Source organism: Oncorhynchus mykiss, chromosome 2 (assembly GCF_057628025.1).
Source record: "Oncorhynchus mykiss isolate SJ-2025 chromosome 2, ASM5762802v1, whole genome shotgun sequence".
NCBI classification, from domain to species: domain Eukaryota; kingdom Metazoa; phylum Chordata; class Actinopteri; order Salmoniformes; family Salmonidae; genus Oncorhynchus; species Oncorhynchus mykiss.
Genome location: NC_143023.1, coordinates 76,152,237 through 76,173,756, shown reverse-complemented (window position 1 = coordinate 76,173,756; position 21,520 = coordinate 76,152,237). Strand labels below are relative to the sequence as shown.

Genomic DNA, 21,520 nt, shown 5'->3' with positions numbered 1-21,520 from the left:
GCTGAAGAGGGAACACTCCTATGTCATGCAGTCTAAATGAGACAGTTAACACACACAAGTAATATGTAAGAGATACAGGTAACAAGACTGGTGTCAATTTCCACCTCTTGCTCATTCTTTATTCTCCCTCCTCCCAGGAATACAGCAGGCTATAAGGAGCTGCTGGGTCCAGTGGAACTCCACAGCGCAGACAGTTGACACTGCTGACTCACTCAGGCTAGCCACCAACACTAACTAATATACTATCACTACCCATATAGCGATGCCATTACTACACATCTAGGTCACTAGAATTCTGATCGGTAAGTCTTGCTCTGGCTGTTCCCCCTCAATCTGTCAATTGCTATACTACTATCCACCCCATTCACTTGCCTGGCTGCAGTTCAGTAATGATTTTGCATAAGATTCAGCTTTCCTTTAATTAAATACAGTGGACTTCAAAGAGCTATACTTTTTTTTTATTAAACTCTGTCATCAGCTTAAATACTGTAGCATGCTGGTAAGTGGAAGAACAGAGGCAGAGAGCTGATGGTGACAGAGTTTATTATACAGTTCAATTGTCATCCTGACAAACATGAGCATCAACAATAATATCACTTACTAAATAAAGCCTGTCTGTTGGTCTGAAGTGTGTCCCTTCAGTGGCCCATTTCATATTTACAGTGACAGTCACATGACTACATCTCTACAGTCTAAAGCAGCCTCCTATCCTCTCCATCTGCACTGATCTCACAGAACTGGACAGGAAAAGGAAATAGGGCAGACTAGCTAAATATTTTGAAACTGGAAATTAGTGTTTTTTTAGGTTGTGATCAAAAAAAAATCTAATTTGTGCCAACTAAACATGACCCTGCTGTTTTGTCCCATTAGTGCAGATGAAGGACAGGAATTTGGATTGGAAGGGAGGAGGCAGCTGAAGAGTACTGAGATGCAACTGTGCACAGGGGATGGGATTGTGGCTGGTATTTACAGAGCTAAGGGAATGGACGTTGGAGATGGCATGTGACAGTTCTACTGGCATGGAGAGTTGTGTATAATACAGAGGTTTGGGGTCGAGGGTTAAAAGGTGACATGGTCAAGGTGGGTCAAGTTCAAAAAATTCAGATGTTTTTATCTTAAATTGAGCATAAACATGAGGTCATCACTCACACTGCCACTACACACAGAATACATACTGCTATGAGTAGAGAAGCCAGCATCTCACACACACACCCTCAGAGAGCCTTGCCTGAGTTTAGAAAGAGGAATAGAGTATGCTACTCAGACAAAAGCTCTGTGGTCACACACACAGATGCGCAAAAGCACACAATCCTCACGCAGAAGAAACATTTTTTTCTGACTGAAAGGTAAATAAGCCTAAAGATTCAAGCTATGTGATTGGTGGAGATAAATCTGAGCCAGGAAGTCCTCAGGTAACTCAGTGATGAGAGGAGTTTGAGCTTACAGAATGTGATGCAATCACTTCCTGTGTGGCTCAGCAGGCTGCCGTGTAGGCCAGGGGCTATGGTAGGCCTGTGTTAAATGTATTTTCAGCATGCGCTGATGTGACAGACTAGACTACGACACTGAAGAAGATAAATGAATGTATTTTTAAAGACAATATTTTCATTTTATACACAAGGTTCGCAAATGACGTTTCCAAAGACAGCTGTAGAGCCTAAAATCCTAGGATGTCAAATGGCCACCACACATCCAGCATAGCCTGCTGACCACACCCACACACTCTGATTGTGGAATGAAGAGGATGGAGGGTCCTGATGGGACCTGGGGCAGGGTGCAGTAGGGAGGTGCCCTTCCCTCACAACAGATGGGCACACAGACTGGAGAGAGAGGGTAGTCGGGGTGTGTATTCAGTCTACTGGTGGGCACACTGTACCCCTGGGCCGTGCGGCCCCCCCTCCTCATCAGAGCTATCATTGTAGGCCTCCCTTCTGGCCCCCGCTGACCCCTGACCTCTGACCTCACAGTCCTGGAGGTCAACCTCCTCTGCCTCCGACGAGATGACTGGTCCATCTGCACGCGCAGGCAGCAGGTCCTCCAACTCCTAAACACACACATGTAAAACACACATTCTGTGAATTACGTACACAAAGTAAAAGGTTAAGACAATGTGTGATGCACCAGACACCTTAGGCGGGCTATTTGGTTCTCAGGGGTACTCACGGTGAGTTTCTCAGGGCTGATCCAGTTGTTGTCAGGGAAGAGGACATCAAACTTGATGAACAGATCGCCTTTCTCAAATGGGTTCCTGTACTGAGGCATACCCTCACCCTTCACCACCCGGATACAACCTGACACACACGTAATGATACAGGGAAAGCAAAATAGATCAAGTTAAAGAGCGACTGCCCCTAAAAAGCAACTTCTCGTTTTGAAAACGTCCTATTTGGCATCGATAGGAGTCAGAATTATCATGTCAAAATGTACTAAAGTAGTATGATCATAAAGTAATTCACCCAAAAAAATGGTACGTCACGGAATGAAGGGTACCGTAAGTGTTCCTTTGGTTGGGCTTATTTCAATCCTGCCCACAGCTGGCAGCACAAGCACATGCAACCCGATCGTAATGACCAAGGTCAATTTCTATTTGACATCCCTATGGGGCAAGTTAGGGACCATAAGTAAGTTACAGTGTACATGGGACAATATTTTAAAATGTCAATAGCTCCCAATTTCAATTATTTAAACACCTCAAACCATCTATAAATTGTAGAAATATCAAAAGCATTTAAAAAGGTGTGCACCATGACAATATTGTCCCATTTTGCTATTTATTGACGGTCACTAACTAGCCCCAGAGTTAGGCTATCCGATGTCAAACCAACTTTGCCACGGTCGCACACCAGCCAGCTGAAGCTAATTGGCGAAAGAAGTTGGCTAGCACTAGCAAGCCTAAGCGACTTCAAGACACAAGACCTGGTTAGACTGTTTCAAGTTATAAGCGTGAGTGAATACTGTGTGCTGTACAAACGAGTGACTGTATGTTCGGATGTGGCAAGCGTTTGTACAGAGACAACCACATTAAACCACACCCCCAAAACATCTCTCGTTTGGCTTCAGTCATGGCTGCTGCATTTCTTAATGACCAAGCCAAAAAACTAGGCCAAACTTGAAGCGGTGTGTGTGTGTTGTGGAGTGGTGAGTGTTTACCTGGGTCTATGACCTTGCCAGGGGGATATTTGACAGCGAGCTGGCGTCCATCGAGGTGTGTGACCGCCAACTGAAAGCCACACAGAGCTTCCACCAGGCCGATACGCTGGGTCATGTGGAGGTCATGGCCATCACGACGGAACTCCTGCAGAACACACTCAATAATTAATATTTTATCAGTACTTTGACTCAACCTCTCTGGTCGGCAAGAGCGTTTAAGGATTGTCTCAAACTCAGGAGATGGGAATTGAGGGCCACCTTCAGAGAGGAAGCTAAAACATTTTGTCACTGGCCGGGTACCACCGAGACTCTGCCCTCAAACTTAGACTGCTGTCCGATGTACATAGTCATTGATTCTCTGGCAGTAAGCACGCCAGTTGCACACTCCCTCAACTTGAGACATCTGTGGCATTGTGTTGGGTGATAACACGGCACATTTTTAGAGTGCCTTCTATTGTTCCCAGCACAAGGTGCACAGGTGTTACGACCATGATGTTTAATCAGCTTCTTGATATGCCACACCTGTCAGGTCGATAGACTATCCTGGCAAAGGAGAAATGCTCACTAACAGGGACGTAAATGCATTTGGGCACCACATTTGAGAGGAAAAATAGTGTGAATATGGACAATTTCTGGGATCTTTTATTTCAGCTCATGAAACCAACCTTTTACATGTTGCATTTATATTTTTGTACAAAACACACACACACAAAGTTTGGGCACACCTACTCATTCCAAGGATTTTCTTTATTTTTACTATTTTCTACATTGTAGAATCATAGTGAACACAAACTATGCAATTACACATATGGAACATTGTGGTAACCCACAAATTGTTAAACAAATCAAAATATATTTTATATTTCTGATTCTTCAAAGTAGCCATCCTTTGCCTTGATGACAGCTTAGCACACTCTTGGCATTCTCTCAACCAGCATCAAGAGTATCAACCTGGAATGCATTTCAATTAACAGGTGTGCCTTGTTAAAAGTTAATGTGGAATTTCTTTCCTTCTTAATGCGTTTGAGACAGTTGTGTTGTGACAAGGTATACAGAAGATGGCCTTTTACCAAATAGGGCTAAGTCCATATTATGGCAAGAACAGCTCAAATAAGCAAAGAGAAACAACAGTCCATCATTACTTTAAGACATGAAGGTCAGTCAATATGGAAAATTAAGAACTTTGAAAGTTTATTCAAGTGCAGTCGCAAAAGCCATCAAGCGCTATGATGAAACTGGCTCCCTCATGAGGATCGCAGCAGTTACCTCTGCTGCAGAGGATAAGTTCATTAGAATTACCAGCCTCAGAAATTGCAGCCCAAATAAATGTTTCAGAGTTCAAGTAACAGACATCAACTGTTCAGAGGAGACTGTGTGAGACTTGCTTGAGTCAAGAAACACAAGCAATGAACATTAGAATGGTGGAAATCTGTCCTTTGGTCTGATTAGAGATTTTTGGAGCCAACGGCCATGTCTTTGTGAGATACAGAGTAGGTGAACGGATGATCTCTGCATGTGAGGTTCCCACCGTGAAGCACGTGAAGCATGGAAGAGGTGGTGTGATGGTGCTTTGCTGGTGACACCATCAGGGATTTATTTAGAATTCAAGGCACACAACCAGCATGGCTACAACAGCATTCTGTAGCGATATGCCATTCCATCTAGTTTTTGCCTAAATGGGACTATCATTTGTTTTTCAACAGGACAATGACCCAACACACCTCCAGGCTATGTATTCGACCTCAACCCAACAGATGGTTTGGGATGAGTTGGACCGCAAAGTGAAGGAAAAGCAGCCAACAAGTGCTCAGCATATGTGGTTGAGATAATGCCAAGAGTGTACAAAGCTGTCAAGGCAAAGGGCGGCTACTTTGAACAATCGCAAATATATTTTGATTTGTTTAACAGTTTTTGGGTTACTACATGACTTAATGTGTTATTTCAGAGTTTGTCTTCACTATTAAATCAACAATGTAGAAAATAGTACAAAATAAAGAACACCCTTGAATGAGTAGGTGTGTCCAAACTTGACTGATACTGTAATATAAATATATATATATATATATACTGCTCAAAAAAATAAAGGGAACACTAAAATAACACATCCTATAAATATTCTTATTAAATACTTTTTTCTTTACATAGTTGAATGTGCTGACAACAAAATCACACAAAAATTATCAATGGAAATCAAATTTATCAACCCATGGAGGTCTGGATTTGGAGTCACACTCAAAATTAAAGTGGAAAACCACACTACAGGCTGATCCAACTTTGATGTAATGTCCTTCAAACAAGTCAAAATGAGGCTCAGTAGTGTGTGTGGCCTCCACGTGCCTGTATGACCTCCCTACAACGCCTGGGCATGCTCCTGATGAGGTGGCGGATGGTCTCCTGAGGGATCTCCTCCCAGACCTGGACTAAAGCATCCGCCAACTCCTGGACAGTCTGTGGATGGAGCGAGACATGATATCCCAGATGTGCTCAATTGGATTCAGGTCTGGGGAACGGGCGGGCCAGTCCATAGCATCAATGCCTTCCTCTTGCAAGAACTGCTGACACACTCCAGCCACATGAGGTCTAGCATTGTCTTGCATTAGGAGGAACCCAGGGCCAACCGCACCAGCATATGGTCTCACAAGGGGTCTGAGGATCTCATCTCGATACCTCTGGCGAGCACATGGAGGGCTGTGCGGCCCCCCAAAGAAATGCCACCCCACACCATGACTGACCCACCACCAAACCGGTCATGCTGGAGGATGTTGCAGGCAGCAGAACGTTCTCCACGTCGTCTCCAGACTCTGTCACGTCTGTCACGTGCTCAGCGTGAACCTGCTTTCATCTGTGAAGAGCACAAGGCGCCAGTAGCGAATTTTCCAATCTTGGTGTTCTCTGGCAAATGCCAAAGGTCCTGCACGGTGTTGGGCTGTAAGCACAACCCCCACCTGTGGACGTTGGGCCCTCATACCACCCTCATGGAGTCTGTTTCTGACCATTTGAGCAGACACATGCACAGTTGTGGCCTGCTGGAGGTCATTTTGCAGAGCTCTGGCAGTGCTCCTCCTGCTCCTCCTTGCACAAAGGCGAAGGTAGCGGTCCTGCTGCTGGGTTGTTGCCCTCCTACGGCCTCCTCCACGTCTCTTGATGTACTGGCCTGTCTCCTGGTAGCGCCTCCATGCTCTGGACATTACGCTGACAGAAACAGCAAACCTTCTTGCCACAGCTCGCATTGATGTGCCATCCTGGATGAGCTGCACTACCTGAGCCACTTGTGTGGGTTGTAGACTCCGTCTCATGCTACCACTAGAGTGAAAGCACCACCAGCATTCAAAAGTGACCAAAACATCAGCCAGGAAGCATGGGAACTGAGAAGTGGTCTGTGGTTACCACCTACAGAACCACTCCTTTATTGGGGGTGTCTTGCTAATTGCCTATAATTTCCACCTGTTGTCTATTCCATTTGCACAACAGCATGTGAAATTTATTGTCAATCAGTGTTACTTCCTAAGTGGACAGTTTGATTTCACAGAAGTGTGATTGACTTGGAGTTACATTGTGTTGTTTAAGTGTTCCCTTTATTTTTTTGAGCAGTGTATATAGTTTTTAAATTATTACACACACGGCCAAAAGTATGTGGACACCGCGTCATATTTGGCTATTTCAGCCACACGCGTTGCTGATAGGGGTCTAAAATCAGCTCAGTGACTTTCAACGTGGCACCGTCATAGGATGCCACCTTTCCAACAAGTCAGATCACCATGCGCAATGACAAGCTCCGGCTGGAATGGTGTAAAGTTTTCCACCATTGGACTCTGGAGTAGTGGAAACGTGTTCTCTGGAGTGATGAATCACGCTTCACCATCTGGCAAAACTCCTGACGGATACCAGGAGAACGCTACCTTCCCGAATGCATAGTGCCAACTGTAAAGTTTGTTGTAGGAGGAATAATGGTCTGGGCCTGTTTTATATTCTTCAGGCTAGGCCCTGTAGTTCTAGTGAAGGGAAATCACACATACAAACCATACAGAAATGGTTTGCCGAGATCGGTGTGGAAGAACTTGACTGGCCTGCAGAGCCCTGACCACAACCCTATCAAACTCCTTTGGGATGAATTAGAACGCCAGGACTAATCACCCAACATCAGTGCCCGACCTCACTAATGCCCTTGTGGCTGAATGGAACCAAGTCTCCGCAGCAACTTTCCAACGTTTCGTGGAAAGCCTTCCCAGAAGAGTTGAGGCTGTTATAGCAGCAAAGGGGGATCCAATTCCATATTAACACCCATGATTTTTGAATTATTTGTATATGCATGCATGAAGGTATCACACACACACACAGAAAAAAAAGAAACTTCCCCTTTTCAGGACCCTGTCTTTCAAAGATAATTCGTAAAATTCCAAATAACTTCACAGATTTTCATTGTAAAAGGGTTTAAATACTGTTTCCCATACTTGTTCAATGAACCATAAACAATTAATGAACATGCACCTGTGGAATGGTCGTTAAGACGCTAACAGCTTACAGACGGTAGGCAATTATGGTCACAGTTCTGAAAACTTAGGACACTAAAAGAGGCCTTTCTACAGACTCTGAAAAACACCAAAAGAAAGATGCACAGGGTCCCTACTCATCTGCGTGAACGTGCCTTAGACATGCTGCAAGGAGGCATGAGGACTGCAGATGTAGCCAGGCCAATAAATTGCAATGTTCGTACTGTGAGACGCCTAAGACAGCGCTACAGGACGGACAGCTGACCGTCCTCGCAGTGGCAGACAACGTGTAACAACACCTGCACAGGATCGGTACATCTGAACATCACACCTGCGGGACAGGTACAGGATGGCAACAACAACTGCCCGAGTTACACAAGGAACGCCCAATCCCTACATCCATGCTCCGACTGTCCGCAATAGGCTGAGAGGCTGGACTGAGGGCTTTTAGGCCAGTTGTAAGGCAGGTCCTCACCAGACATCAACATTGCCTATAGGCACAAACCCACCGTCACTAGACAGGACTGGCAAAAAGTGCTCTTCACTGACGAGTCGCGGTTTTGTCTCACCAGGGGTGATGGTCCGATTCGCGTTTATCGTCAAAGGAATGAGGCCTGTACTCTGGAGCGGGATCGAGGTGGAGGGTCCGTCATGGTCTGGGGCGGTGTGTAGCAGCATCATCAGACTGAGCTTGTTGTCATTGCAGGCAATCAACACTGTGCATTACAGGGAAGACATCCTCCTCCCTCATGTGGTACCCTTCCTGCAGGCTCATGCTGACATGACCCTCCAGCATGACAATGCCACCAGCCATACTGCTCGTTCTGTGCGTGATTTCCTGCAAGACAGGAATGTCAGTGTTCTGCCATAGCCAGCGAAGAGCCCTGATCTCAATCACATTGAGCACATCTGGGACCTGTTGGATCAGAGGGTGAGGGCTAGGGCCATTTACCACAGAAATGTCCAGAAACTTGCAGGTGCCTTGGTGGAAGAGTGGGGTAACATCTCACAGCAAGAACTGGCAAATCTGGTGCAGTCCATGAGGAGATACACTGCAGTACTTAATGCAGCTGGTGGCCACACCAGATACTGACTGTTACTTTGACCCTCCCTTTGTTCAGGGACACATTATTACATTTCTGTTAGTCATACATCTGTGGAACTTGTTCAGTTAAATGCAGTTGACAGTGAGAGGATGTTTCTTTTTTTGCTGAGATGTATATATTTTTTTTGGGGGGATGTGTGTATTGTTTCGTATTGTTACTGCACTGTTGGAACTAGAAACATAAGCATTTAGCTGAAACTGCAATATCTGCTAAATGTGTTTGCAACCAACAAAATTAGATTGAGAATTTCTGAACACTGAATAGTTTCCTGAGCAGTTTATTTAAATCTTTGAGTACTCTCTGCTACAGTGTGTGTGCGTTTTACCTCATGCTCCTTCTCCTGTAGGACCAGTAGGATGTCTCCAGGCTCAGTGCCTGGGGCTTGGTCAGCCTCTCCAGTGAAGCTTATTTTCTGGCCATGCCTCATGCCTTTATCAACATGGACCTCCAACAGCTTGGTCTCCTTGTTCACCTTACGACCCTCACACTTCTTACAGCGGTCCTTCTCACTGATCACCTCCCCTATACAAAACACAAACAGATTAGTTTCCTAACAAAAAAAATATTTTTATTGTGTATTCATTATTGCAGACCACGTGTGTGTGTGTGTGGTCCTACCCTCTCCGTTGCAGTCTGTGCAGACTGACTGCATCTGTTGGACCATGCCAGGAGCCAGCTGCCTGATCATGATCCTCATGCCTCTCCCTCTGCAGGCCACGCACTTCTGCACCGCCCCCGCCTTACCCCCGGCACTGGAGACAGACCAGAGAGAGGAGAGTCAAGTATCACATTAAACAATATATATATATATATATCTCATGTTAAAGGGGCAATCACACCTACATTCATTTTTGGACTTGTACCCATTGATTCTAAAATAATATAACGTATAAATTAACTTTGTTCAATTGTCATATCCCATCACAACCCAAAATATAACCTTGTTTTACAAACAAAGTAAACAAACGGTATACAGCTTCAAAATATGGTAAAAACTATACATTTTTATATCATGAATGTTTAGTCCTGCATCCATCTCTCTGTCCACTAAAGATATTTATACAGAACAAAAATAAAAACGCAACGTGTTGGTCCCATGTTTCAAAACCTTTCCAGATGCATAAAAAGCTTACTTCTCTCAAATTTTTTGAAGAAACGTGTTTACATCCTTGTTAGTGAGCATTTCTCCTTTTCCAAGATAATCCATCCTGACAGGTGTGGCATATCAAGAAGCTGATTAAACAGCCTGATCATTACACAGATGCACCTTGTGCTGGGTACAATAAAAGACCACTAAAAATGTGCATTTGTGTCACACAACACAATGCCACAGATGTCTCAAGTTGATGGAGCTTGCAATTGGCATGCTACTGCAGGAATATCCACCAGAGCTGTTGCCAGATAGATAATTTAATGTTCATTTACCATAAGCTACCAACGTCATTTTAGATACTTTGACAGTACGTCCAACTGGCCTCACAACCGCAGACCACATTTAACCACGTCAGCCCAGGACGTCCACAACCGGCTTCTTCACCTGCGGGATTGTCTGAGACCAGCCAACCAGACATCTGATGAAACAGGGTTTGAACAACCAAATAATTTCTGCACAAATTGTCAGAAACCGTCTCAAGGAAGCTCACCGTCCTCACCAGGGTCTTGACCCGATTGCAGTTCGGCGTCGTAACCAACATCTATGGGTAAATGCTCACCTTCGATGGCCACTGGAGAAGTGTGCTCTTCACAGATCAATCCCGGTTTCAACTGGTACCATGCAAATGGCACACAGCGTGTACAATGTCATGTGGGCGAGCGGTTTGCTGATGTCAGCGTCGTGAACAGAGTGCCTCATGTTGATGGTGGGGTTATGATATGTTCAAGCATAAGCTGCGGACAACGAACACAATTGCCTTTTTTATTGATTACATTTTGAATGCACAGAGACATCGTGACAAAATCCTAAGGCCCATTGTGATGCCATTCACCCGCCACCATCACTTCATGTTTCAGCATGACAATGCACGGCCCCATGTCGCAAGTATCTGCTCACAATTCCTGGAAGCTGGAAATGTCCCAGTTCTTCCATGGCCTGCTGACACACCCATTGAGCATGTTTGGGATGCTCTAGATTGACGTGTATGACAGCGTATCCAGTTCCCGCCAATATCCATCAAATCCGCACAACCATTGAAGAGGAGTGGGACAACGTTCCACAGGCCACAAACAACAGCCTGATCAACTCTATGCGACAGAGATGTGTTGCGCTGAATGAGGCAAATGGTGGTCACACCAGATACGGACTGGTTTTCTGATCCACGCCCCTACCAACCCACTTGGTATCTGTGACCAACATCTGTCAGAGTATGTGAGCAGAATTGAAAATGGAAATCCCACGTCCTTTCCAACTGCTCTGACAAAAAACGCTCCGAGCTAAAAAATAAAAAATATAAAAAATATTGCAGCTCCAAATCCAATCCCTTCATTAAAATCACAATTTATCCAACACCCATCTATTTCTGTGACTACCTGGACCTTTCATTTCTTTTTTAAGTATTGAAACCAAACCATATGATTTGAATGAAAAGTATTTTAATAAACATTAAAAAGGTGAATGTAAGTGCTCCGAACTTCAAATAGGCTACATGTCATATTAAAACAGCATATAAAACACTAAATAGGTCAGGAGCCAGACAAGCCTAAGAAGGAACAAAAATGAATTATTTAAGTTATATCCTACAAAGAAACACATTGTGATGAATTGTGTACAGATGAAGCAGATGCTAAGCTACATGACTGTTTTGCTAGCACAGACTGGAATATGTTCCGGGATCCTTCCAATGGCATTGAGGTGTACACCACATCACTCATTGGCTCCATCAATAAGTGCATCAATGATGTCGTCCCCACAGTGACCAGTACATACATACCACCAACCAGAAGCCATGGATTACAGGCAGCATCGGCACTGAGCTAAAGGGTAGAGTTGCCGCTTTCAAGGAGCGGGACACTAACCCGGAAGCTTAGAAGAAATCCCGCTATGCCCCCCGAAGAACCAACAAACAGGCAAAGCGTCAATACAGGACTAAGGTCGGATCGTACTACACCGGTTCTGACGCTCGTAGGATGTGGCAGGGCTTGCAAACCCTTAGACTACAAAGGGAAGCACAGCCGAGAGCTGCAAAGTGACACGAGCCTACCAGATGAGCTAAACTACTTCTATGCTCGCTTCGAGGCAAATAACACTGAAACATGCATTAGAGCACCAGCTGTTCCGGGAGACTATGTGATCACACTCTCCGCAGCCGATGCGAGTAAGACCTTTAAACAGGTCAACATTCATAAGGCCGCAGGGCTAGAAGGATTACCAGGACGAGCTGACAAGGTACAAATCTGTCGTTTGAAAATCTGGACATCATTGAAAATAAGAAATTTGCTCTCAACTGACTTGCCTAGTTAAATAAAGGTAAAATAAAAAATACTCTATCTGTATTCCAAGACATGTAAACTCCATAGATAGGTCCTAATGAATTCAATTGACTGATTTCCTTTTATGAACTGTAAATCAGTAAAATATTTGAAATGGTTGCATTTATATTTTTGTTCAGTGTATTTCAAAAAGTGTAGTAGCTCAGCAACTACCAACATTGATCTCCATGCAAATTATATTATTTTAAAGTGTGTGTGTGTGTGTGTAGACTCACCCATTGCAGGAAGCACACAGGACATTCTTGCTGAGTTGTAGTTTGGTTGTTTTACCATTGTAGAGGTCTTCCAGTGAAACTCTGTTAGACAGGTAGGCAGGGTAAGGAATAACTCAAATAATATGTCTGGATGAGGACCATAGATGTGAAGGGAGAATAACTGTCACTCACTTGAGGGGATGCACCATGTCCTCGCCTCTCCTGCGCCCTCCATTGCGTCCTCCCCCTCCACGTCCCTGCCCCCCCATGAAGCCAAACAGCCCCCCTCCAAAGATGTGGGAGAAGATGTCATCCATGCCAGCCCCTCCACCACCTCCCTCCCGCAGCCCCTGCTCTCCATAGCGGTCATAAAGCTCCTTCTTTTCTGGATTGGTCAGCACCTCATACGCAAAACTTATCTCTTTAAACTGGGAGAGATGGGGGGGGGGGATCATTAGGGAGGAACCTGCCATTGTCCATCATAACTACCTCCCACAGACATTCTACATAATCAGGTGACATTTTTCATACTGTTAACTTTAAATCCACACGAACAATCATCACATTGTTGTCTCACAGATCCTCTTATCTCAATAGTCTAGGTTTCCTCTCCTTCATCTGCACTGATGTTACACAGGTCAGATGATAGCGATGCAGAAGAAGATGCTGGTTGGGGCAGTGCTGCAGATGAACCAAAGGAGACCAGGAAAGAGGGTGCCTCAACAGACTAGCTGGTGCACTCTTGCTATGGAGAGGAGGCCATTTGAGTAACACCAAAAGCGATTGATACCAGCCTCTGTTACTGCACAAGATGCACAGATAGTCATGATGTGGCTTGATCAGTGTTATGTGCTGCTGTGAATCGTTTTGTGTGTACTGTGTCATGTTTTGATTGTGTTATTTGTGTAACTGCCCGTCTCTTACCTTGTCCCCTGCATCTGGGTTCTTATCAGGGTGAAACTCTTTGGCCAATTTGCGGTATGCCTGAACACAAGAGAGACAGACCTACATTATCAGTCACTGTCTGGGAGTGGGCTGTTGTAGGGCCAACATTTTCTAACTGCGTAGCTTTACCCTGCTGCTGCGGCAAGAGAAACACTTGGTGAATCTGAAAACATTCTAACGTTAGCTAGCTAGCATGCTTAACATAATCATCCTCCTCATGACAATCCCTAGTAAAATAGCAATCTGTAGTATCTGTCAAAAACATGACGACAGAGTAACTAACTTTAGACCATATTAGCTAACAATAATATATGTAGTTAGCCAACATTACCAGACAATTGAGATATATCCCGAGCTCATTATGTACTAGCTGGCTATAACTAGCAAATAACATACCTAGTACCTCTATATGGTTTTAGTCTGTCAGCTTTGCTTTACTCACGCCAACTAGCGCAGCATCTTTCGCTAACGTTAGCTAGCTCCTGCAGCTAACTTCGCGCAGCAGTCTGCACTGCCTAGCAACGATCGGCCGCTGCCTGTGCTACGTTTCTATGCGTAAGGACGGTAAGGCCTAGTTTCTCATTTATAAAATACATATAACCAAATTCTCAACAGGTAGTTAACTAACTAGTTAACTAGCTGTCTTAAATCGCGATTTTCAAATCAGAGAAATACTTACTTTTCATTAGATATTTGCCCCAGAATATGCACTTGCTAGCTCGCATGATTAGCTAGCTAACGTTAACTAGCGATAGTTTAACTAGCTGGGTTAGCTTAGCATCTGAATAGTGTTGGTAAGGCCACATCAACCCTGTTTTGCGGTCATATAATTTCATGTAGGCGCTGATTGTGTATTATTTATTTACATAACACCAGTCACTTACCTTCTTTAGGTCGTTTTCTGAGGCGGAGGGTGAAACTCCGAGGATGTCGTATAGCTTGGTATCCACAACGTTGGCCATAATGCTAGCTAACGTTAGTCATCTACAGACAGAAATACCTTCTGCCGAGGAAAGGAAACGAGAGAAGATAAACAAGCCGGGTGGGAACGTCATAAGCAATGCGTCAATATGGGTCAGTGCTGACAGTCAGCTGATAGGCTACAGAGAGCAGCAGAGATTATGGAGGCATGTAGCTACAAATATTCATATTTATTTGTATAAACCTATCTCTAGGCTAGTTGCAGTTTTGAATAACGCCGGCTGGTCAATGTTGGAAGTACCCTTCTGACTGGGCCACCTAGTTAGCATTTTAATAATCTCTTCTGTTATTTTTTACTAGGGGCATGCAGTCTGTGCTATGTTTTAAGGGTGCTACACATTTTGGAGGGACTTGTCAAGAATATTCAAGAAGCGCAGTATCTTTGGCACACCAATAAACCACACATGCTCGGCGTAGATTTGATTGCTCGTTCCCGCAATAGTGTCCGCCATTTTGATTTAAAATATGTGAGAATCCTTTTCTGTCTTGCTCCAATCTCCAGGATAAAAGCGACAACTAATTTACTGAACCTGGGATTGTCCTATACACAGTTGGAAGGGTCAGGCAGCTTCTGGTGAGTTGACAAGAAAACACTCGACAGATTACTGACATATTTTGTTAAATAACCTGGACGTGCATCACCAGTTGGCTGGTTTGGAACGTAAACAAAATGCTCAGCTAGCAGGTTAACAACACTGACGCACTGAAGCTAAAGTCAAGGTAGGTGCTTGTCGTAGTTTAGCTGAGAATTCTCAACCCCACGATATCGTGGAGATGATAGTTCCCAGAGTCGTAGCTGTGACATGGCAAGATTGCAATAATCAGCCTGGCTATATACGCAGTCTAACGTTAATTAGCAGCGCGTAAGCTATCAACAACATCCGGATTCTACTAGCTAGCTAATATATGCTCAGACATTTGACAGTCATGGATAGCTAGCCACCTTGCTACGCAGCACTGCATCCTAAAGATGAGGAGAGTCAGCTGTGTGTGCTGGAAGACACTAATTACTGTTATCTCTCTCTATCACTTTCAGGTTGCAGAGGTAGTGATGGCTTGTGTTTGAGGGAGTGTGTGTGTAATCATCCATACAGATTCATGACCGTTCCTACCTGCATATTTGAAATAAATGACTGAAGAGGTCTGACCTAGGACACACATTTTACTAAGGTAAGAAGAAAACACACTCACACCTGACACATTATGCTCACTTAAAGATATCATCTAGACTATCTGTTCACTTCAGGTTTAAAGTGCTTCCCCTGTAAACTGAGTGTGTGTCTGACTGTCACCCCCCCCCCCCCCCAAATCATACCCCCTCCTTGCATCCTTCGTTAGCAAGACAATAGGAAACCTCATAAAACACAAGACCAAACAGAAAAATTAAAGTTGCAAAACCTATGATACACAGTGAAGTTGGTGTTTTCTATTCACTGTGTCTCCTCCCAGCAGCAGCAGCCATGTTCTGGAAGTTTGACCTGCACACGTCGTCCCAGCTGGAGGCCCTGCTTGAGAAGGGCGATGTCACGCTCACTGAGCTCATGGAGGAGGAGGACTTACTGCAGGAGTGCAAGGCCCAGAACCGCAGGTTAGCCTTTAACATTAGCCCCTGCACACTTTTTATTAGCATTAGCATTTCCAATGCTAACAAGTGTCTGTTGGCTCCTCTCTGGGCCCCAGGCTGCTGGTCTTCCTGTCCCAGGACACCTGCATGCAAGAGCTGCTGCACCTAATCACCACAGAGCCACCTGCTGGTCTGGAAGAGATCAAACGCTTCAAGTGAGTCGATGCACACATGCACGTACGTCCAGTCAGTCACTGGGATGCTTCAATGAGCGTGCGTGTGTCTTCCAGGCATCCTAACATAGCATGTGAGCTGCTGACGAGTGATGTAGGGGTGATAAATGATAAGCTGGGGGGAGAGAAGCCCCTTCTGGACATCCTGTACTCCTTCCTGGAGCAGCCCCCTCCCCTCAACCCCCTCCTCGCATCCTTCTTCAGCAAGACCATTGGAAACCTCATCACACGCAAGACCGAACAGGTACAGTAACAAACACATCTTACACACAGTTAAAGGGATACTTCGGGGTTTAGGCAATTAAGCCTTATTTCCTACTTACCCAGAGTCAGATGAACTCATGGATACCATTTTTATGTCTGTGTGTGCATTTTGAAGGTAGTATATCGTTAGCTTAGTGCTTTTGTTGGAAGTCTCCACAAACTACTAGCCAGCTCCTCTCAAAAGCAGGGAAATGGACTTAACTACTCCAAAGCTGGGTGGTTGGTCATTTATATTCTTACAAAGCTATACATAGTAATCAATATTTAATAAATTCGTACATTTTTCTGATAATCACAAGAAACAAGGATCTATCCACTTCCTCATTCTGTCCCCTTGTCACATAGAGATTGCAATTTTGTATCTGTCTGTGGCACTACCCATGCGCTCACAGGCGCAATAATGGGACAGATACAGCATTGCGATCTCTGTGACAACGGAGCAGGATGAGGAATTGGATATAATCTTGTTACTTATGATAATCAGTCAAATAAACACATTTATAGAATATTGACTTGTATAGCCTTATAAGACTAAATTACCAACCACCCAGCTTTGGAGTAGTTAGGTCTATTACCCTGCTTTTGAGAGGAACTAGTTGTTCCTGGAGACTTCCAGCAATTGCACTATGCTAACAATATACTACATTCAACTTTGTTCAAACTGCATGCGGAGACATAAAAATGGTATCCATGAGTTTGTCTGACTCTCGGCAAGTAGGGGGAAAAAGGCTTAATTGCCTAAACCCTGAAGCATCCCTTTAATGGTTCTAATCTGGTTGTTGTGTTCCGTTTCCTGCAGAGCAAGGAGATTTCATCTCTCCAATGTAGATTAATAAAATTGGTTATAACCTATATTTCAACAATATAGATTATTTTCAGTTGATCTGGGTGACAGGTGGTTGTGTTGTGGTTGTGTAGGTGATCTCCTTCTTGCGGGGAAAGGAGGGTTTCCTGGGTCTGGTTCTTAAACACATCAACACATCGGCCATGATGGACCTCCTGCTACGCCTCATCAGCTGTGTAGATCCTGCTCCTCTCCGACAAGACACACTCAATGTATGTCACACACACACACACACCCTCAGTGTGACTTAAATATGTAATGGTGTGTTTGTGTTCCCTCTGCAGTGGTTGAATGAAGAGCGGCTGGCTCAGAGGCTCATAGAACTCATTCACCCTGGGAAAGACACGGATGTGAGACACACACACACACACACACAATCTACTGATGACTAGAGTGCTGTCAGAGGAGTAATGTAGCCAAATGTGTTTCAGAGACAGTCAAATGCGTCTCAGACTGTGTGTGACATCATCCGTTTGAGCAGAGACCAGACCAATCAGCTCCAAGAGAACTCTGAGGCCGACCCTCTGCTTGCCGTGCTGGAGTCGTAAGTCTCTTTCTCTCTCTCACACTCACACACCTACCTACCTACCTACCTACCTACCTACCTGTAATTCCCTCTGTCCTGTGTTCCTGCAGGCAGGAGTGTGTGAGTCAGCTGCTGGACAACATGTTTGTGGGAGAGAGCACAGAGAGCTGCATCGTCTACGGAACTCAAGTCCTTCTCACCTTACTGGAGATCAGGAGGCCGGGGTTGGTGTTCCATTCTCACATTCCTATAAAGCCTACCGAATAGGATGTATAGGAATTTGGTCATAGGCTAGCCCCTCTTTGACTCACAGATTTTCACAAATCCTAACTGTGTGTTTGGTGTGTGTGTGTTCCAGAGTGGAAGGTGTGCTGGATGTGTGTGTTCTGGGATATGAAAGGTGTGTCGTCAGCAGCATCCTGCAGGCTGTCCAACCCCACCTCAAACACTACCACCAACTACTGCTGGATCCTCCCAGGGTAAATGCGCGCACACACACACACACACACACACACACACACACACACACACACACACACACACACACACACACACACACACACACACACAGGGTTGGGCGGTATCCAGATTTTCATATTGTCCTTTTCTCATCCTGGGATTTACGGTATTAGTACACAAGGGGGCACCAAAAAAACGTTTTAAATAGCCCATCGGGTGTCTATTACCAGAATGCTAACAAAATTAGCACAAGTAATGGTGAACGAGCGATCAGTGGAGAAAAAAAAGGAAATGGACAGTGAAAATAACAGTAGCGAATCTTTATACAGGTGGTACCGGGACAAAGTCGATGTGCGGGGGCACCGGTTAGTCAGGCTAATTGAGGTAATATGTGGGTGTATAGTTAAAGTGACAATGCGTAGATGCATTGTAGCAGCAGTGTAAAATAGGGTGTTTTTCATGCAGGAAAAAAAGATACAACGCAGAAATATCTTGCTGCGTTTTTTCGACGCAGATCTAAAATGCTTCTTATTGTAATTTCTGCTCGGGATCGAACGCATTTTGTGCTTCAGTTGTACTTCTCCACTCGGATGAGAGTTCACGAATGAACCGGCATTCTATCACCAGACAGCGCTCTGACTGATGTGTAGCTACATTTACCGGTACCTTTCTCTGTGTAGCCAGCTTAATTTTCTCAGGTAAAATGCTAGATTAACTTAAAACAAAACATTAGGAAATGTAGCTGGCTACATTCTTTCTATAAATAAACTTTAGAAATATGGCAGCCATGCATTGTTTTTGCAAAAAAAATACCATGCTTTTTCATTGTAAGCTCATTTACTTATGTGGCTGCCAGCCAAATAGAGTAGCACTTCTGTTGTCATCTGATGAAAATGAAGCTATTTTCTGCCGAATGTGTTGCACTAATGTATTTTCTGTGATGGATAACTTTAGTTGCATGTCCCTGATCACTCTATTGAAGCAAAAAACAAAACAATTTTCAATATAAAACGCGACCCCTGTCAATACACAGCTGGACTCAACCTGCTCCCGCTTTCTCCCGTTGTGCTATTTACAAACAAACAGGAGATGGCTCAACTGTTCTAAGGTAAGCTTCATAATGTAATGTGACAGGTGAAATGAGGAACGAGATCTGCTTCATCTCTTAACATATTGCACAAGTTGACTGCAGGTATTTACTTAAGTATATATAAAAATGTTTTGGAAAAACTTCAAATAAATAGTTGTAATGTTGACGCTATTGAAAAACCATTCTGTGGCTATTTCCAAGTACCTCAGTATACTGTGCAAGCCTACACACACATGCACACCTTCAACATACACACATCCTGTATTCTCTATGTCACCCTTCCAGTCTTGCGGTGTTATACATTCTTGGAGCTGTAATGTCAGCTATTCATCACACCATAAAACTAAATTACACCTGTGTCTATGTGCGTGTGTTTCTAGCGGACCCCCATGCTGACCAGTCTAGGTGTGTTGGAGGTGCCACTGGGTAACTGTCGTCTCCATGTGGCCAGACTAATGGCCTCCCTGCTACAGACCACTAACATGAGTTATTACACCTGTTTTGACGACACGATTTATAACAACACCGTCACACTGGAGCTCTGCAGACTCCAGACCATAAGCCTCCTACTGGTGAGTATACTCGCACACACCATGTCCTGGTTTGTATACATATTTTATCTGTTAACCTGTTTGTGTTGTGTGTTGCAGGACCTGTTCTTTAAGTACACCTGGAACAACTTCCTGCACTTCCAAGTGGAACTGTGTGTGGCAGCCATTCTCAGCCACTCTGCTCAGGAGGAGAGGCCCCAGGTTGGCCTGGTTATCCAGGAAAGACCCTTGGTTCCCCTGGAGGACATTCCCCAGGCCAGCTTTGTGGCCCAGGAAAATCCCATGTTTCCCCAGAAGGAGAATCCTCAGGGCAGCCTCCCGACCCAGGAAAAACCCAGGCTTCAGCAGGAGCCCCAGGAAAACCATGCCTTGCCTGGCCCCAAACCACCACTGCCCTCTGTTCCTCCTGACATCTCCACACATAACCCACTGGTGACCCATGTACGTGTCTCTGTCTGCCTGTGTTTCTCTAACATATTCTCTCTCAAGGTCTCCCTCTCCCTCACTCTTTCTTTCTCTCTCTCCATCTGTAGTTGTTTCAGGACTGTCGTCTGGTTCAGAGGATATTGGAGGCCTGGGAGGAGAATGATAAGACTCAGTAAGACACTCAGTGCCGGAGAAAATAGAGCCCTAAGGAGGCGCAAGTGTTAAACGCACATTAGTTTGCAATTTTGTAATCTAAATACTGGTGCGGTGGCATTTTCCAGCCCTAACGCCAGGTTCGGCAATTTACCTGTCTAACATTAGCGCGAGGAGGGGTGGCAATATTTGAGGTGTGTCATTAAAAACAAGCGCAAAAGTGAAAACTTCATGCAGCGCTAATGGGAAGTTTTAAGACTCACAAAAAGCATGTCTTAAGGGTAATGCAATTAATAATGACATGGATGTTGAGAGTGGAAGTGCAGCCTTACCAGCCATAATGCACAGTGCCCATGGAAGAGGGATGTGCCCGTGAATCTCGTATTTACAAACATAAAAAAACGATTGCTTTCCCCTCATTTTATTTAAAAACCAAGCATAGCCTACCCTCCCCTCAATCAAAGTTGGTTTAACAGCATTGCATAGGTGCATCTTTTTATCCTGGCCATTAGCCAAGTAGCCTATGGATGAAGGCTTCTAAATGGTCTACTGAGAGTGCTTTGAAATATTTTAGGTTTTTGCCCTCATGCTATCCATCTCCATTTTCAAAGAGCGCCCTTCATCCGATTACCAAAGACATGCTCCTCCAAACTATTCAGTCCTCCTATAATGCCATATCAATGATACAATTGTATTTTGTGTAGTCGTGTGAATGTTATGAATAAAGACATTTAGGCTTACGTGTTTACACGGTGCCATGGAATGAGAGAAGCGATTTTATGATATAACGCTTCTGACCCCGTCCGATTTAGAAATAATGTTGGTGTTTTAATAAACAGATTGCTTTTTTTGTTTAATATCACGCCCTCAATAGGCTGCCCTTACCCGACGCTACTAAGGCTGGTTGAACAGCAATGCGTTGTGTTTTTTTATCCTGGCATTGCAAAGTAGCCTTCCATGAAAGGTGTTTAAATGGTTCGTCTGAGTTAATTTTGCTTGTTCAAGTATCCATCTCCAAAGAGTGCCTCATCTGGTTACCAAAGACGCACTCCTCTAGA

At 44.5% G+C, this 21,520-nt stretch overlaps 2 protein-coding genes across 14 annotated transcripts in view; one reads left to right on the top strand and one right to left on the bottom strand.

The window, feature by feature from the left end:
* Positions 1-526: 526 nt before the first annotated feature.
* Positions 527-14,389, bottom strand: LOC110496459 (dnaJ homolog subfamily A member 2). The gene is made up of 9 exons (XM_021572387.3): positions 14,256-14,389; positions 13,351-13,410; positions 12,619-12,854; positions 12,448-12,528; positions 9,365-9,498; positions 9,072-9,268; positions 3,151-3,295; positions 2,164-2,291; positions 527-2,044 (listed from the first exon to the last, which is right to left on the bottom strand). The coding sequence occupies exons 1-9, from the start codon at positions 14,331-14,333 to the stop codon at positions 1,856-1,858; spliced, it is 1,248 nt and encodes a 415-aa protein (XP_021428062.1). The 5' UTR covers positions 14,334-14,389; the 3' UTR covers positions 527-1,855.
* Positions 14,390-14,430: 41 nt separating this feature from the next.
* Positions 14,431-21,520, top strand: part of ppp6r2b (protein phosphatase 6, regulatory subunit 2b) — a 28,552-nt gene continuing 21,462 nt past the window's right edge. For 5 of the 13 annotated variants that reach the window (XR_016488376.1, XR_016488375.1, XM_090208143.1 and 2 more), the window contains exons 1-14: positions 14,431-14,498; positions 14,855-14,926; positions 15,389-15,522; positions 15,805-15,940; positions 16,033-16,131; positions 16,207-16,393; positions 17,332-17,469; positions 17,542-17,607; positions 17,689-17,801; positions 17,894-18,007; positions 18,142-18,262; positions 19,713-19,904; positions 19,983-20,324; positions 20,417-20,481. Coding sequence is in view for 6 of the 13 variants with exons in the window: in XM_090208143.1 (XP_090064269.1) it covers positions 15,813-15,940; positions 16,033-16,131; positions 16,207-16,393; positions 17,332-17,469; positions 17,542-17,607; positions 17,689-17,801; positions 17,894-18,007; positions 18,142-18,262; positions 19,713-19,904; positions 19,983-20,324; positions 20,417-20,481 (1,565 nt within the window). In the remaining 7 variants the exon portion in view is untranslated. Of the gene's footprint in view, positions 14,499-14,854; positions 14,927-15,388; positions 15,523-15,801; positions 15,941-16,032; positions 16,132-16,206; positions 16,394-17,331; positions 17,470-17,541; positions 17,608-17,688; positions 17,802-17,893; positions 18,008-18,141; positions 18,263-19,712; positions 19,905-19,982; positions 20,325-20,416; positions 20,482-21,520 lie in introns of all 13 variants that reach the window. The other 8 variants (XR_005037930.2, XR_016488377.1, XM_036955838.2 and 5 more) reach the window with 3 other exon arrangements.

Coding starts and splice junctions, on each gene's coding strand:
- LOC110496459 (XM_021572387.3), bottom strand. CDS start 14,333: ATGGCCAACGTTGTGGATACCAAGCTATACGACATCCTCGGAGTTTCA. Junction 12,529..12,618: donor GACATGGTGCATCCCCTCAA/GTGAGTGACAGT, acceptor CCTGTCTAACAG/AGTTTCACTGGAAGACCTCT. Junction 2,292..3,150: donor TGGCAAGGTCATAGACCCAG/GTAAACACTCAC, acceptor CGTGTGTGTCAG/GTTGTATCCGGGTGGTGAAG.